The 16,163-nt window shown below is 35.3% G+C and overlaps 1 protein-coding gene across 4 annotated transcripts in view; it reads left to right on the top strand.

Annotated features, from left to right (window-relative positions):
- SEC24B (SEC24 homolog B, COPII coat complex component) overlaps nucleotides 1-16,163 on the top strand; it is a 113,718-nt gene that overhangs the window by 41,370 nt on the left and 56,185 nt on the right. For 2 of the 4 annotated variants that reach the window (XR_005197065.1, XM_017509375.2), the window contains exon 4: nucleotides 6,771-6,875. The exons of the other annotated variants lie outside the window; for them this stretch is intronic. Coding sequence is in view for 1 of the 2 variants with exons in the window: in XM_017509375.2 (XP_017364864.2) it covers nucleotides 6,771-6,875 (105 nt within the window). In the remaining variant the exon portion in view is untranslated. The remainder of the gene's footprint in view (nucleotides 1-6,770; nucleotides 6,876-16,163) is intronic. 4 annotated transcript variants of the gene reach the window in all.

The raw sequence follows: 16,163 nt of genomic DNA on the forward strand, positions 1-16,163 counted from the left end.
TTTTTTTTTTTTTTTATTCTCCTTTCTGGCTAAAATTCCAAAGTAGTAATGTTTTAGATTAATATGTGGCATTTTTCATTTGATCAGAGATGATTGAAGTTTTTTGAAGAATCTATAGTTTGTATTTCCACAGCAACCACTGTATTATTTTAGGAACTATACTCACTGTGTAGTGATAGCTCCTAACCTTGAGTATAAAGAACCTTCTTATAGTCCAAAACTGAGAAAAGGGAAAAAGCATGATAAATTCCTTGGGTGATCTCATTGCTTATATCTGTTGAGTGTCTATGTGGTCAACAGAGACCTTTCTATCAATTGATCAGATGATACATTATACATTTTCTTACTTGGTTTTTTAGGAAAAGGAACTGCAGCACCAAAGAGTGTCTGTTGATTCTCAACAAACCAGTGGGTATACTGGAAATAGAATTCAGTTTTTAAAAGTATTTGCCTTCAAAGTGAAGAGCCAGTAGTAGTTTTGCTTATCACAAATCAAAAAAGCTTTTAGGATAGATCAAAGCCCTAACTAAATGAATGGTGTATTTTCTTGTTTTTCTTCTACATTGATGACTGCCTTCCACTTCTTAAATATTTGGCTTTTTTTTTTTTGACCTTTTACATTGCCCCTGCTGATTTCTTTCTTCCTGTCATATTTTCTTTTTGACCATCTTACTTTGAATACCGTCCTACCATCTTTTTATAAATATTCTTTTGTAAACGGTTTGCCCACTTAACAATTACGTTTCTTCTTTTTCTATTAAAATATATTTTGAAAGTAGAATAAGCTGCTATTTATTGTACATACAATATACCAGATATTTTATATCTCATTAATTCACATATTAATCCTGTGACATAGATATTCTTCCTTTTTTACGGATGAGAAAAGTGAGATTAACAGAGGCTAGGTAACTTGCCCAAGACTGCAAGTTAAGGAGTAGCAAAGCAAAAGATTTTTAACTCAGGTCTGTCTTGTATTCTTTCTATAAAATAAGGCCAAATTTTTGTTGTCCTTGGCTGTTGACAAACTCCTGATTTATCTAAGATAAGTTCCTTGCTTAAGTAACTTATCTAAGATAACTTAAGTAACTTATCTAAGATAAGTTCCTTGCTTAAGTAACAGAAAGATCATACTAGAGACATCTGAATTGTTTTTATTGTTCCTTTTTCATAAGTAGGAGAATGGCCTCTTAGTTACTTCTTTGTCTTTGGATAGATCTGGGCTACCGCATATGGTGGTGCAAATTGTCATTGCATGAATGGAGCCTCTTGGAATTGTGCAGTATGTCATCTGCATAGGGTTTACTATGGGCCTGATAGGACCTACTAAAGTGGTAATACTTAAAAAGAGATTAGCTTTTTTTCTTCCAGCTGCAGAGACACCTTTGCTTAGTTGTTCTCCCAAGGCTAAGCACTTTTTACCTATTTTTAGGAGAGACATCAAATTTTTGTTTGACTAGCCCCTATATTTTTTTTTAATAAACTACCTACTTGAATATATTTTAGATTGATATCTAAAATTTTTCATGAAAAATTTAAACTACCTACCTGAACATTTTTTAGGTTGATACCTAAAATTTTTCATCAAAAATTTACTTGTAGTTATGTAATTTTTAACATATTACATATGCTGTCTGACTTTTAAAACAGAGATGTTACATTAGTCTTTCAAATGTATCCTTTGGAACGATACCTACCATCAACCTTTTCCAAAAAACACAAGTAGTCCTTCTTTGGCATTTGGAAAGTTTACATTTTTCTTTTTTCTCTTTGAAGGCATATCCCCTTTCCTTAATATAATAACGTAATATATTTTTAAGGTAGAAATTCTTTTATCACTCTACTGTGCTGTTACATGACAATAATATATAAATTGAAATGTTAAAATTTATTATCTATAAGTCTCTGAATAGTATTTTTTTTCCTTTGAATTAAGGCATCAATCATTATAACTTTTTTTTTCTCTCTCTCTCTTTTTTGTTTTTATTTTTTTTTTTTGAGACAGACTTGCCCTGTCACCCAGGCTGGAGTACAGTGGCATGATCTTGGGTCCCTGCAACCTCTGCCTCCCAGGTTCGAGAGATTCTCATGTCTCAGCCTCCTGAGTAGTTGGGATTAAATGTGTGCGCCAACATGCCTAGCTAATTTTTATATTTTTAGTAGAAATGGGGTTTCACCATCTTGACCAGGCTGGTCTCAAACTCCTGGCCTCAAGTGATCCTCCTGCCTATGCCTCCCAAAGTGCTGGGATTACAGGTGTGAGCCACTGTCCCCGGCCATTCATTACAACTTTTACTGCTTGTATAAAATTGGTCAAAACAACATAAACATCATGAATTTTTGTGTTTATTTAAAGTATGTTTTATTGGAAATACATCTTTCAGTGAAATGAATGGGCTGTCTCCTCTCCCCACTATAGCTTTGTATCTGAGTAGCATATGATTCATTGTTAGAATATGATAGTGTTCAGATCAGTTTCATTCCCAGTTTTTATTTTCATACATATAATTGCAGAGAAACATTGTTCACATAAAGTAGAGTGGAATTATATTGGAAGAGTTCTACTAAAGCAGTATCGTACTTTTGCTTTATTTTGCTTTGACTCTTTTTAATCTTCTGAGTTACATGTCAGAAACTATTGTTTCTTAGATTTTATTTTCCAGGTGGTAGATAGTTGTTAACATTATTATTTCATATAGCAGTTTGTAATTTGCAAATTCCTTTAACTTTTTCTATCTTACTTTCTCATCACATGGAACAAGCATATCGTATCTTTACTTCCTTTTGTAAGAGAGGAAATTGAAGTTTAGAAAGGTTACATGTCTTACCTAAAGACCTACAGAATCAGTAAGATAGGTACCCAGGCCCAGTGCATACCTTTTGCCTTCAAATTCAGTATTTGTTTTACTCTTATCAGCAGTTACTCAAAATATTTTGAATTTCCCTCAGCCATGGCCAATATATCTTACCATACCCTTTATTTATTATTATTATTTATTTATTTAGAGACAGGGTCTTGCTCTGTTGCCTGGGCCAGAGTACAGTGGCAAGATCTCAGCTCACTGCAGCCTTGACCCTTGAGCCCCTGATATTCCCTTCTCAGCCTCCTGAGTAGCTAGGGCCACAGGCACACACCACCACACCTAATTTTTTTAAAAAATTATTTGTAGAGATGAGATCTTACTGTGTTGCTTACTGTGTTGCCCAGGCTGGTCTTGAATTCCAAGGCTCAAGTGATTCTCCCGCCTTGGCCTCCCAAGTGCTGAAATTACAGGTGTGAGCCACTGTGCCTGACTACCATACCCTGTAAATGTGATTGTATCAAAAACGTCAAGCTGTGATAAAGGCCATTTATTTTATGCATGATGTCTCCATGTAACGTAATTGGCAAAAGCGCTCCTCAAAACGTCTCAAAGCATATACTACTAAGTACTAGTTGATTCACTTGTTGGTAGATACTTTTTTGTTAAAAGGATATGGAAAGTGTTAAATATTTTATAAAATATAAACATTAAGAATCGACTATATTATATCTTAAAAATGTTGTAAAATATTTTCTTATACATCTCACATTGACTCTGAAAGAAATCACAGAATTTTTTATCTGTGAGTTTTAGTGAGTATATCTTAACAACACTTGGTAGTTCTAGAAAATATTCCATTTAGTTTTAAAATAATTACGACCGGGCATGGTGGCTCATGCCTGTAATCTCAGCATTTTGAGAGGCCAAGGTAGGTGGATCGTTCAGGAGTTGGAGACCAGCCTGGACAATATCGTGAAACCCCATTTCTACTAAAAATACAAAAAAATTAGCTGGCCTGTAATCCCAGCTACTTAAGAGGCTGAGGCAGAAAAATTGCTTGCACCTGGGAAGCAGAGGTTTCAGTGAGCTGAGATCCTGCCACTGCACTCCAGCCTGGGCAACAGAGTGAAACTGTCTTATAAATAAATAAATAGCAGGACTGAGTGTGCTAGTCAGGTCGGTGAGAGGTTCTTTTTTTTCTCACTAATCATGTGCCCTAAAAAGAATAGCTGAAAATAATTTAAATATATACAGAAATATGTTGTTAAAGTTAGTGATATAGCTTTATTTCACATTTGGTGTATGTCATGCACCATTCTAAGCATGTGAAATATATTAACTCATTTAATCCTTACCACAACCATTTGAAGTGTTACCCCATTTTATAGATAATATAAATGAAGAACAGAGGTTAGTAACTTGTCCAAGGACGTACTAGTAGTAAGTAATAGAACCTGAAGTTGAACCCAGAGTCCCCATCTTTATCCATAATGTCATGCTGCTTCTCTGTTCGGTATTTCTTACTGTGTACTGTATAATGAGAGACTTGTATACATTAGAGCAGCGTATCATGGTAAGAATGAGGATAAGCTAAGGCCATGTGTTCCCTTTGTAAAGTAAAAGAAAGGTTGTCATTAACACAGGCACTTTGTTAGGTGGATAAGTTTGAGGAAAGAGAGCACTTATGGGAATTTATATCTGAAAACTGATTCCCTTAAAATCATTCTTTTGTGGGGACCCTGGAAAAGTCTTTAGTATTTACTTTCTAGTTTAGGAAAGCGAGCAGTTACTCAAAAGTCTGAACTCCTGAATTAAAAAAAAGCTAATCTCTACAGGAGATTTGTTCTCTTAAGATTAGTTTGATTTATTCCTAGTATAGCTGTATCTAGGGAACACTGAAGAATATTAAGCAGCCCCAAGGATATGGTCCCCTGGAAAGTTTTGCCTGAAGGTACTTTAATGGCAGGTAATTTAAACTAAATGTTCTTTCTAAGATATGGAGCCCTTTGAATAACAGTGCTACCTCATGTTAGATTCTATAAAGTGTTTCATGTTTCTTGTTTTAGTAGATTTATACCTTGGAAGCCCTGGTTAAGGTAGAATAAATTATGATGTAACATTTGTGGTGGTGATGGTGGTGGTAGAGGTAGCTACTCCATGTACATACATTTCTACAATGGGTTTCAGGCTGAGCTCTGGGAAAGGATGTCATATTTTACCACCTTGTGTAGTTGATCTATGTATCTCATACCTACATTCTGGCACTTAAAAAGAATCTGAATTAGAGGCACTTCAGGAAGCTCATATAGTCATTCACTTATGCTAGAATAGATGACTTGGCTATCAACCCCTTTCTGACTATAGCTCCCTGTTTGTCAGTCTGTATGTGCTGTACCCAATCTAGAGCAGGGCACCATTTACTTTTTACAGAAATGGGGTCTCACTATGTTGCCCAGGCTGGTCTTGAACTCCAGACTTCAAGTGATATTCCTGCCTGAGTCTCCCAAAGTGCTGGGTTTATAGACATGAGCTATTGTGCTTGGATCAAATTTTCATTTTAATTGGGCTTTTGTCAGAGGAACATGCCACTCTGAATTTGTTTTTTCAAGATATTAAGTTGGTTTCTTGTATTACCTGAACCTATTTTACATTGATTTTTATTTTCTCACATGAATTTGTGATACTATTTTACTGATATCAAAAGATGTTTCAGCAAAGCTAGCAGATTTTTCCATGACATTTTAGTCATAGTTTAAAGATCAAAGCTTCATTCATCTACAGTTTAACCTTTGCTTCTAAACTCTTAATTTTTTTCTTTAATAGCTTTTTTCTCACTCTAGAAATCAGTTGTTTATCCATGCTAATCAAGTATGTTAGTCACCTGAAAAAAAATAAAGAGACCATTAAAGCACTACCATGTGATTTTGGTGAGTCAGGGCTTCATTGTACCCCCCATTATTAGGAAGTGTTCTTGAAAATCCCCACTATGTTTCTGAGCTTTCTTTTTTCTTTTTTTCAAAGTAGAGCTATGAGATTTTCCATACAAGGATGTTTATTCTTATTTATGACGTGTTTTCATTTTTAAGATTATTTTTATTTTCTCTCTTAAAAATTGTATAGATGTTAAATTTTAAAGTCCTGATTCTGCCAGATCAAATAATAGAAATACCCAATTACTTTTTTTTAAAGAGAAGTGTATACAGTCACCAATACCAGTCCATTGTGCCCTTTTCTGCAGAATCTGCCTTCTGTTGGTATATTTCACACAGGACCAGTCTTATTCACTTGCCTCAGACTCACATGTAGGCAACAAGATGATACCGACATGGCTGGCTGTCTCAAAAAATTAAGATTTTTGTAATTGTCACACTTGTAGGGTCACAGTAAGTCCTGCAACCCCCTTGCCCCCCCCACCCCACTCCCAGAGTATCCACTGTTAGCGGAGAGCTATACTGAATACAGTTTTTTTCTTTGACATTCTTTTTCCGTTATGGGAACTGAGTTGCCGTCAAGGTGACATTAGCAGAAGGAAGGTACTAAGTACGTGTTTTGTATGCTGTACAAAATAAGTTCACTATAAATGATCAACTGCCCACCAAAAATGCAGAATCCCAAAGGAAATATATAAGGGCCCTAAGGTCAAAGAAGATAAATGTATATAGAGCTCAGTAAACCTTTCAGAGAATATTATTTCAGCTTCCTAAATACTAACAATGTAATGTACAATACATGATATATACCTTTTCACACGTAAGCCAGTTCATATTAAAGCTGCTTTTACTAAACTGCTTTGCAGAGATTTTCTAATGGTTCTAGTTTTGATAATAAATTTGCTAATATTAATATGCATGTTGGGATGTTCTTTGGAATGTCAGAGTTCTTTCTCACTTTTAATGCAATGTCAAAATTTTGTTTCTCATCTTTCCTGTTGGTTTGACTCTTATGTTTGTGCTTTCCACTTTACAGGCATGCAGTATGGTGAATATGTTAATAACCAAGCTAGCTCCGCACCAACTCCCTTGTCATCAACTTCCGATGATGAGGAAGAGGAGGAGGAGGATGAGGAAGCAGGTCTGCTTTAGCTTTACACCAGTTCTTGATCTTTTCCTGCTCAAACTTTCTTTTTATTTCCACAGTCTTAGCCTTTTAAAAAAGAGTCTTTGAAGATTTAGCATGATGAACTTATGAGGTTTGCATCATAGAAGGTTGTGTCACATAAAATGAGGTGTTTGTTTGCTTTGTTTTTTCTTCTTTAGACATCTTTGCCATATTGTAAATAATAGAATCAGAATACCTCTTTCATGATAGTAGAGTGCATTCTTCCTTCAGAAATGCATTTCCTCCCATGTCACATGCAATAGAATGAGTCCTGACTGACGCTTTTGGCTGATGATTGCTCTAGCATCATTTTAGGAATAATGCTTCATTTTCTGCTTTGCATGCTACTTTAGTCTAATCAAAATAAGCCATGTGGATTTTATAATAGGGACAGAGAAATAGGACAGTGTTTCAGTGATGTCCTTTTGGCTCTTCTTGTCATGTATTCAGAAGGCCCAGAATTTGTAGTTATTTTCCTGCTTCATGAAGTAGTAGTACATATCTTGCTAGTTGAAGAAGTTGTGTGTATGGTTATGTGTTGCCAACTGTTTAATATCTTTTTCTGCCTTTGATAGGTAGAATACTGCTAAAAATTAAGCAGTTCAGTTCCTCCATTAATTCTAATACAGGTTGAATATCCCTTATCTGAAAGGCTTGGGGTGAGAAGTGTTTCAAATTTGAGATTTTTTCAGATTTCAGAATATTTGCATATACATAGTGAGATAGCTTGAGGATAGGACTCAAGTCTAAATATGAAATTCATTTATGTTTCACATACACTTATACACATAAACTCAAAGTGATTTTGTACTATATATGTTTTTTGTTTTGTGTTTTATTTTTGAGACAGGGTCTCACTCTGTCACCCAGCCTGGAGTGCAGTGGCACAATCATGGCTCACTGCAACCTCAGCCTCCCGGGCTCACACCATCCTCCTGTCTCAACTCACATGTAGCTGGGACTACAGGCCACCATGCACAGCTAATTTTTCTATTTTTTTTTTTTAGAGATGGGGTTTCACCATGTTGCCCAAGCTGGTCTCGAACTCCTGCTGCACTCAGGCTGTCTGCCCACCTCAACCTCCCAAAGTGCTGGGATTACAGGCATGAGCTACCTCGTCAGGCTTGTACAATATTTTTAATAATTTTGTACATCAAACAGTTTTTCCCATGACTTGTCATGTAAGGTGTGGAATTTTCCACTTGTGGCATTATGTCAGCCCTCATAAAATTTTGGATTTTGGAGCATTTAAGATTTTGGATTTTCAGATTAGGGATGCTCAACCTATAGTTTAAGATTGGACCAATAAGTGATGATCTTTCAAGTTAATCTATGTGACCATGATTCTCCTGTTCTAAATGGGAAGATATGTTCTACAGTCATTTTAACCACAAATTTCTATTTCCTGTACATTTAAAAATATTCAAATCATTATATGTGACTTTAGGGGATAAAATTAGGGGTGCCAGGTGGGAAATAATTTTTCTTACTCTAAATATGTAAATCCCCATCTATGTTTCTGAAATTTTTTTTTTGTAATTTTATATTTTAACAAAATTTCAAACTCACAGAAGCGTAAAAGAAACTCTCATGTACTTTTTACCCAGATAAACCATTTTTTCCACACTTGCTTTATAATTCTCTTTATCAATATATTTTTTTATACCATTTGCAAGTAAATTGGAGACATCATGAACTTTACTTCTAATACTTTGTTGTATGTTTCCTAACCATAAGGTCAATGTCTTATATAACCAAAATACAGTTATCAAGAAATTGAATGTTGATGCAGTAATATCTTATAACACAGTTCATTGTCAAATCTCGGTTGTCTCACGTGGATCTTTTATAGCTGTTTTCATGGTCCAGGATCATCTAGACCATGCATTGAATTTTGTTGTCATGTTATTTAGAGTTCTTCACTCTGCAGCAGTTCATTAGCCTTTCTCTTTCTTTGCCTTAATATTTTCAGAGAGTACAAACCAGTTATTTTGTAAAATGTTCCCCAGTGTGGGCTTACCTGAAGTTTCCTTTTGATTAGATTCAGATCATACACTCTTCAGAGAATCACTACTAAAGCCACGTTGTGTTCTCAGTGCATCCTCTTTGAGGCACATGATGTCAAGTTTGTTCTCATATTGATGAGGTTAAGTTTTATGATTTGAATAAGGTGGTATCTGCCAGATTTCTCCACTATAGAGTTACTACTTTTCCTTGTTGAAATTAATAAGTAATTTATGGGGAGATTCTTTGAGATTATGTAAGTGTTCTGTTCTTCAAAAAAGAAAAGAGAGAGAGAGATCAAAAAGATTGAGCAGCTAGGTGCAGTGGCTCACGCCTATAATCTGAGCACTTTGGGAGGCCGAGGAGGGTAGATCACCTGAGGTCAGGGATTTGAGAAACAGCCTGGCCAACACGGTGAAACTCTATCTCTACTAAAACTACAAAAATTAGCTAGGCGTGGTGGCACACGCCTGTAGTCCCAGCTACTTTTGAGGCTGAGGCAGGAGAACCTGGGAGGCTGAGGCTGCAGTGAGCTGAGATTGTGCCACTGCCCTCTAGCCTGGGTGACAGAGCAAGACTCCGTCTCAAAGGAAAAAAAAAAGATTAAGCATTTATAGCTTTTTTCTAATGTCTTATTTGTTTATTGTTTTTCTTGAGTATATTATAGATTAAAAATTCGTAAATTCTTAAGGCATTTGGATTTTTTTTTTTTTTTTTTTTTTTGGAGTCTTGCTCTGTCGCCCAGGCTGGAGTGCAGTGGCACAATCTTGGCTCACTGCGGCCTCCACATCCTGGGTTCAAGCAATTCTGTTGTCTCAGTCTCCCGAGTAGCTAGGACTGCAGGCACATGCCGCCATGCCCAGCTAATTTTTTTATTTTTAGTAGAGACGATGTTTCACCATGTTGGCCAGAATGATCTTGATCTCCTGACCTCGTGATCCACCCGCCTCAGCCTTCCAAAGTACTGGGATTATAGATGTGAGCCCTTAAGGCAGTTGGATTTTAATAATACCTAACATTTTTAGCACTTACTGAACACTGGTAATAGCAGTTTGGAGCTAGTATGTCTCCCTTGGTTTTTGTGTCAGTTTTTCTATATTCACATCCCGACTTTGTCACCTTCTAGCTTTGTGATAATTATAGTAACAATTTCATATACTGTAGTTGTTTTAAGGATTGAAGATACTGTTTGGAAAATGCTTAGAAAAGTATGTGGCAAATGTTAAACATTCAGAAAGATTAGCTGTCTTTACCAGCATTGAGGTTGTGTTCTTGTCTGTTCTTCTCAACAATTCTGCAAGGCAGAAATAATCAGCTCTGTTTTATAGATGAATTAACTGCAGCCTGAACATGTTAAGTAGCATTTGTCTGTGATCACAACTGGTCAGTAGGCAGAATAGGGATTCAAATGGAGGTCCCTCTGCAGAAGAGTATGAAAAGGAAGGTGTCTTCCTATCTAGTGAGAGACTGTAAACCACTGGAGTAGGTGGAAAGGGCACATGACAGTAGTCACTACAGTGTTAAACGTACATGTTATCTTACTCCTGTCTTTTTTCTGTTCCACAAAGTAAGACTATATTATTGACATTTTTACTAGAATCTTGGTGTTCTCTATTCATGGTTTTTTAAAATGGTGTTTTTGTTGGTTGCAAATTAAAGAAATATTCTCAGTGCTGGGAGAAAGGGAAGAAAGTCTAGCTTTAGAAGGAATTTTAATTTTATTTTTTTAAACCCTACCCAGTTACAATAATTTTTTCATATGTACAGAGGTAAAAGAAAGTGACTGAAATTGGTATGGGGATTACATGTTAAGTGTCTTAAAGTATTAATTTGGAGTGCTCTACTTCTTAAGCATTTCAAGTGGTATTTATTCCCTTTACTTGTGAGATTTTTGTGTGTTTATTTATGTAGGATTGTTCTCCAACTTTGAAAAAAATGTATTGAACAGTGATGAAAAATCAACCAGCAGGTTTGAGAATCAGAATTTATTGGGTTCCAGTGTTAAGTGTTGAGAAAAGTTTGGTCGAAAGCTGAGAAAAAAACAATTGGAAAAACCTACCGGGCGGTATTTGTCTTGTTTTGTTTTTTCCCCCCTGTAGCACTGTTTGGAGACAGAGGAAAGAGAACACGAAGTACATTTCCTGAGCCTCTTGCTAATATCTGTTATACATGTGATATCTGTTAAGTTGTAATAGTAGCCCTGTGTAGTAGGTGTTATTATGAAATGTGTTGTTACTAATGAGGAGCAACTCAGAGATGTCAGGTGTTCATTTTCCCTCAACTGGTAGGTAGTGGACATGGATTTCAGTTACAGCCTTTTCATGTTTTGTGCAAGTTTTGAGGAAATCTCAAATTATCCAGTTAATTTCAAGTTTAGCAATACTAGTAAGTATATTGCTTTTGTTGACCTATATTGCTTGTCTTTTAGAGAGAGAGAACAGCTTAAGTTTTAAAAAGGCTTAATTGCTTTGTGATATTCCTAGCTTCAAGGATTCTGAGCTATTCTGATCTGTTCTCCTTCCTTCCTCAAATTTCAGCTCCCCCTTTTTCTCTTTCCCATTTTCTTCTTTCAAGCTGTAACATAAAGCTTGAGAAGAATGAGGGAAGATTCTTTTCAAGTGCTACATTTCATACTTGACCCCCATTTGATCTCAGAATACTTATTATCACTAATTGTAATGTGAAGCGACTGAGGCAAATTGATGCTATCCAAGGATTAAGCATTGGACAAGTACGAAAGCTATTAATTCAGTGGGAACCAGCTTGTACGCTAAAAGCGGTATTTTGCTTGGTATCAGGATTCCAAAGATCAATACAGTAGCATAGCTCTGGCTATCACATACTTATAATATGATAGGAAACAGATACCATATGATGACAGTACAACTTGAAAAGTATAAGCGGGCGCAGTGGCGAGTGTCTGTAATCCAAGCACTTTGGGATGTCAGGTGGATCACCTGAGGTCAGGAGTTCGAAACCAGCCTGGCCAACATGGTGAAACCCCATCTCTACTAAAAATACAAAAATTAGCCAGGCATGGTGGTGAGCGTCTGTAATCTCAGCTACTTTGGAGGCTGAGGCAGGAGAATCGCTTGAACCTGGGATATGGAGGTTGCGGTGACTGAGATCACGCCACTGCACTCCAGCCTGGGTGACAAGAGTGAGACTCTGTCTCAAAAAAAAAAAAAAAAGTGAAAAGAAAAGTGTAGTAATTCAGGGTTGAGATTGTGCCCTACATAGGAGAGGAAATGATTTTCTATGGGCCTATAGGAAAAGTTTGACAAAGGATTTGAAATTTGAAGGAAGAGTAGTAATTTGCCATGTGAAGAAAGGAAATTATGGCTAACAGACCAACATGCATAATGCATAAACAGAAGAAAAAATGTAGTATTGGGTCAAGAGTCAGAAGTTTGGTATAACTACATCATAAGGTAAAAGAAGACGGATGGTAAAGGGACAGGTGAGAGATGCAGGTGAAAAGGACTAGTAGAAGCCAAATTTTGAAGTTTGTTTTATGACAATATGAAAGCATTTAGAACTTATTCACTAAGATGGTGGGGAAATTATTGAAGCTTGTTTTTAAGCGTGTGTTCAGAATGTTAACATACAAGTTTTCAATAATGTTTTTTTAAAATACTCTTGATTTATTTGCCAGTGATGGCATGACCTCTAATTAATGCACTAATTAGAATACATTAAATAATTAGCAAAATATGAGTCTCTTTAGCTTACTGGTTTATTTGGGTTTGTAACAGTTATCATTGCTTTGATATTTTGACAGGTTCAAAAACATAGATTTGCAGTTATTTTTTCTTCTGAAACTGAATTTAAAGTAGACTAGCAGATTTCATTCAGTAAACAAAATAGAATAACTATTTCTATAAAAATTAATACTTTAAAGCTTATAGCATTACTAAAATGAACAATCTTTTTTGTTTTTTGCTCTGAAGTGATCTTCTTTGACTCCATAAAATGAACAGTCTTTAAAATATTATCAGGTGATTTGACATGAAAGAAGCTAAACATCATAATTGAGTAGTATTATATGGAATAAGTTGATATATAAGTAACCTTTTATCTTTGGACTTTATTTCTTTCAAGAGTAGTTATTTCTCAATATATACATTGAAAATTTTTCTTAAATGCCAATATTTTTAATAGCTGTTTTATTGAGAAATAATTCACATACCATAAAATTCACCCATTTAAATTGTGCTGTTCTGCGGTTTTTAGCATATTCACAAAGTAGCAACCATCACTACTATGTAATTCCAGAACATTTTCTTCACCCCAAAGTAGAAACTTCATACCTTTTAGCAGTCTTCCCATTCTATCCTCCCCCTACAACCACACACAGCTCTGGGTAACCACTAATACTCTCTCTATAGATTTGTCTATTTTGAACATTTTTTATGTAGAGATCACATAATATGTGGTTGTTACTTGCATCATCTTTCTCTTAGCATAATGTTTTCAAGGCTTATCCGTGTTATGGCATGTGTCAGTACTTTATTACTTTTTGTTGCTGAAAATTATTCCATATGTGAATATATCACATTTTATTTATCCATTTATGAGTTGATGGACATCTGGGTTGTTTCTGCGTTTTGGCTGTTATGAATAATCCTGCTGTGAACATTTTGTTGGCAAGTTTTTGTGTGGGTTTTTGTTTTCATTTCTCTTCAGTAGAATTACTGGGTCAAAACTCCGTGTTTAACTTTTGAGAAACTGCCAAACTGTTTTCCAAAGTAACTGCACCATTTTACAATCCAATGAGGATTCTCATTTCTCCACATCCTTGGTAATAAGTTTTGGCAAAGATGTGGAAAAATTGCAACCCTAATTGGATTGGCTATAACCATCCTAGTGGCCGTGAAATGTTACCTTGTCGTTTTGATTTTCATTTTCCTAATGGATAGTGATGTTAAGCATCTTTTCATGTGTTTATTGGCCATTTGTTTATCTTCTTTGGATAAATATCTTTTTAAAATCTTTGCCTATTTTTCATTTGGTTATCTGTTGTTTTATTGTTGAGTTTTAAGAATTTATTACATATTCTTGGTATGAACCCCTTATCAGATATATGGTTTACAAATATTCACTCTCATTCTTTTCACTTCTCGATGATATGGTAACCTTTACAGCCCAAAAGTTGTTAATTTTGATGAAGTCCAAATTATCTGTTATTTTGTTTGTTGCTTGTATCTTTTATATCGTATCTAAAAATTTATTTAATCATGAAGATTTATTCCTGTATTCTAAGAGTTTTATAGTTTTAGCACTTACATTTTATGTCTGTAATCCATTTTGAGTTAGTTGTAGTGTAAGGTATAAGGAAGGGATCCAACTTTGTTCTTCTGCATGTAGGTATGTCTAGTTGTTCCAGCACCATTTGTTGAAAATATTACTATTTTCCCATTAGAATGTCATGGTAAATTGTTGAGGTTTATTTAGGTAAAATACACATAATATAAAATCAACTGTTTTAAAGTGTATAATTCAGTGGCATTTAGTACATGTGCAGTATTGTGCAGCCCCCACTTCTATCTAGTTCTAACTTTGTGAAGTACTAGACATTTTCATCATCCCAGAAGAAAATCTTACACTCATTAAGCAGTTATTCCCCATTTTCCCCTCCCCTCAGCCCCTGACAACAACCATCTGCTTTCTGTCTCTATGGATTTACCTATTCTGGATATTTCATATAAATAGAATTGTATAATATATGATCTTTCTATCTGATTTATTTCACTTAGGCAAATTTTCAGATTTCGTTCACATTGTAGCATGTTTCAGTACTTCATTTTTATGGCCAAATAATATCTAATTTTATAGAGACACCATATTTTGTTTATTCATTTATCTGTTGAATATTTGGAGACTTTTGACCTGATATATAGCATTCTGCTTTAGTTTAAAATTCACAAATGAACAAAAATGAAGGGTCATTACTTTTCATTCTTTATTAAGAGGAAAGATATATGTGCAAAATTGTTGTACTTATCACGAAGAAGACACTTAGTAAATATTAGTGTCTTCTACCTATTATGTATTTAATGAATGTCTTCATTCCACTGTCTCATTTAGACCTTATAAGAATATTAAGGCCAGGCACGGTGGCTTACGAATGTAATCCCTGCACTTTGGGAGGCCAAGTAGTGTGGATCATGAGGTCAGGAGTTCGAGACCAGCCTGACCAACATGGTGAAACCCCATCTCTACTAAAAAAATACAAAAATTAGCCAGGCATGGAGGTGTGCACCTGTAATCCCAGCTACTCAGGAGGCTAAGGGAGGAGAATCGCTTGAACCCAGGAGGTGGAGGTTGCAGTGAGCTGAGATTGCACCACTTCACTTCCCTTGGCCACAGAACGAGACTCCGTCTCAAAAAAAAATTATTAGCATTTTGCATAAGAGAATATTGATGATTGTAACTTATTCAAAGCTATATAGCAAGTTACCTTCACTTATTCTCAGGAGAAAAAAACCACGAAGTTATATACCAAGTAAATGATGGAGCTGATGTAACTGCAGCCTTTGCCTCCAAATCGTGTTCTTTGCTGACAATAAAGTGTTCTTACACAAAAAACATTAGCTATTATGCCCTGAGTCAGTATACCTAATTCTCATGTTTATCCGAAATTATTCAATGAAAGATAATTATGCATACCTGTTTTTTTCTATCACAATTGAAAATTAACCTAAATGTAGTTTAAACACCAGTTATAATATTGGTAAGAGCAAGGGATAACCTCTGTAGTACAGAATTTTGTCTTACTGTGAAACAGGCCAAAATCTCTAACATAATAGAGGGATCATGCACTTTTTTTTTTTTATTCATCATAATAACTCTAGCATATGTACCTAGGATAATTGTAGATCTCAATAAAATATTTGTTGAATGAAATATATTGCATGTTCTATTCATGTGACCTGTGACCAGATTTCATCATAAATTGCCACTGAACTCTCAAATCTTACAGGTTTTGAATGAACACACATAGTAAAAATTCTTATAGTCCAATGTTGGGTACCGGCCCCAACCCTGTTCATGGGTGCCCCGAGTCCCATTGTTGATGAGGGATTGAGAAAGGAAATAAAGACAAAGACACAGAAATACAGTTAAAGTGTGGGTCCAGGGGACCAACGTAAAGTGCGAGGATCACGTTGCCCCTGAGTTCTGGTTTCCACGGGTTTTTTGTTTTTGTTTTTTTAAATTTCTTTTTTTTTTTTTCTTTTCCCATTTATTTATTTTATT

The sequence above is a fragment of the Cebus imitator genome, unplaced genomic scaffold, assembly GCF_001604975.1.
Source record: "Cebus imitator isolate Cc_AM_T3 unplaced genomic scaffold, Cebus_imitator-1.0 Scaffold17, whole genome shotgun sequence".
NCBI lineage: Eukaryota > Metazoa > Chordata > Mammalia > Primates > Cebidae > Cebus > Cebus imitator.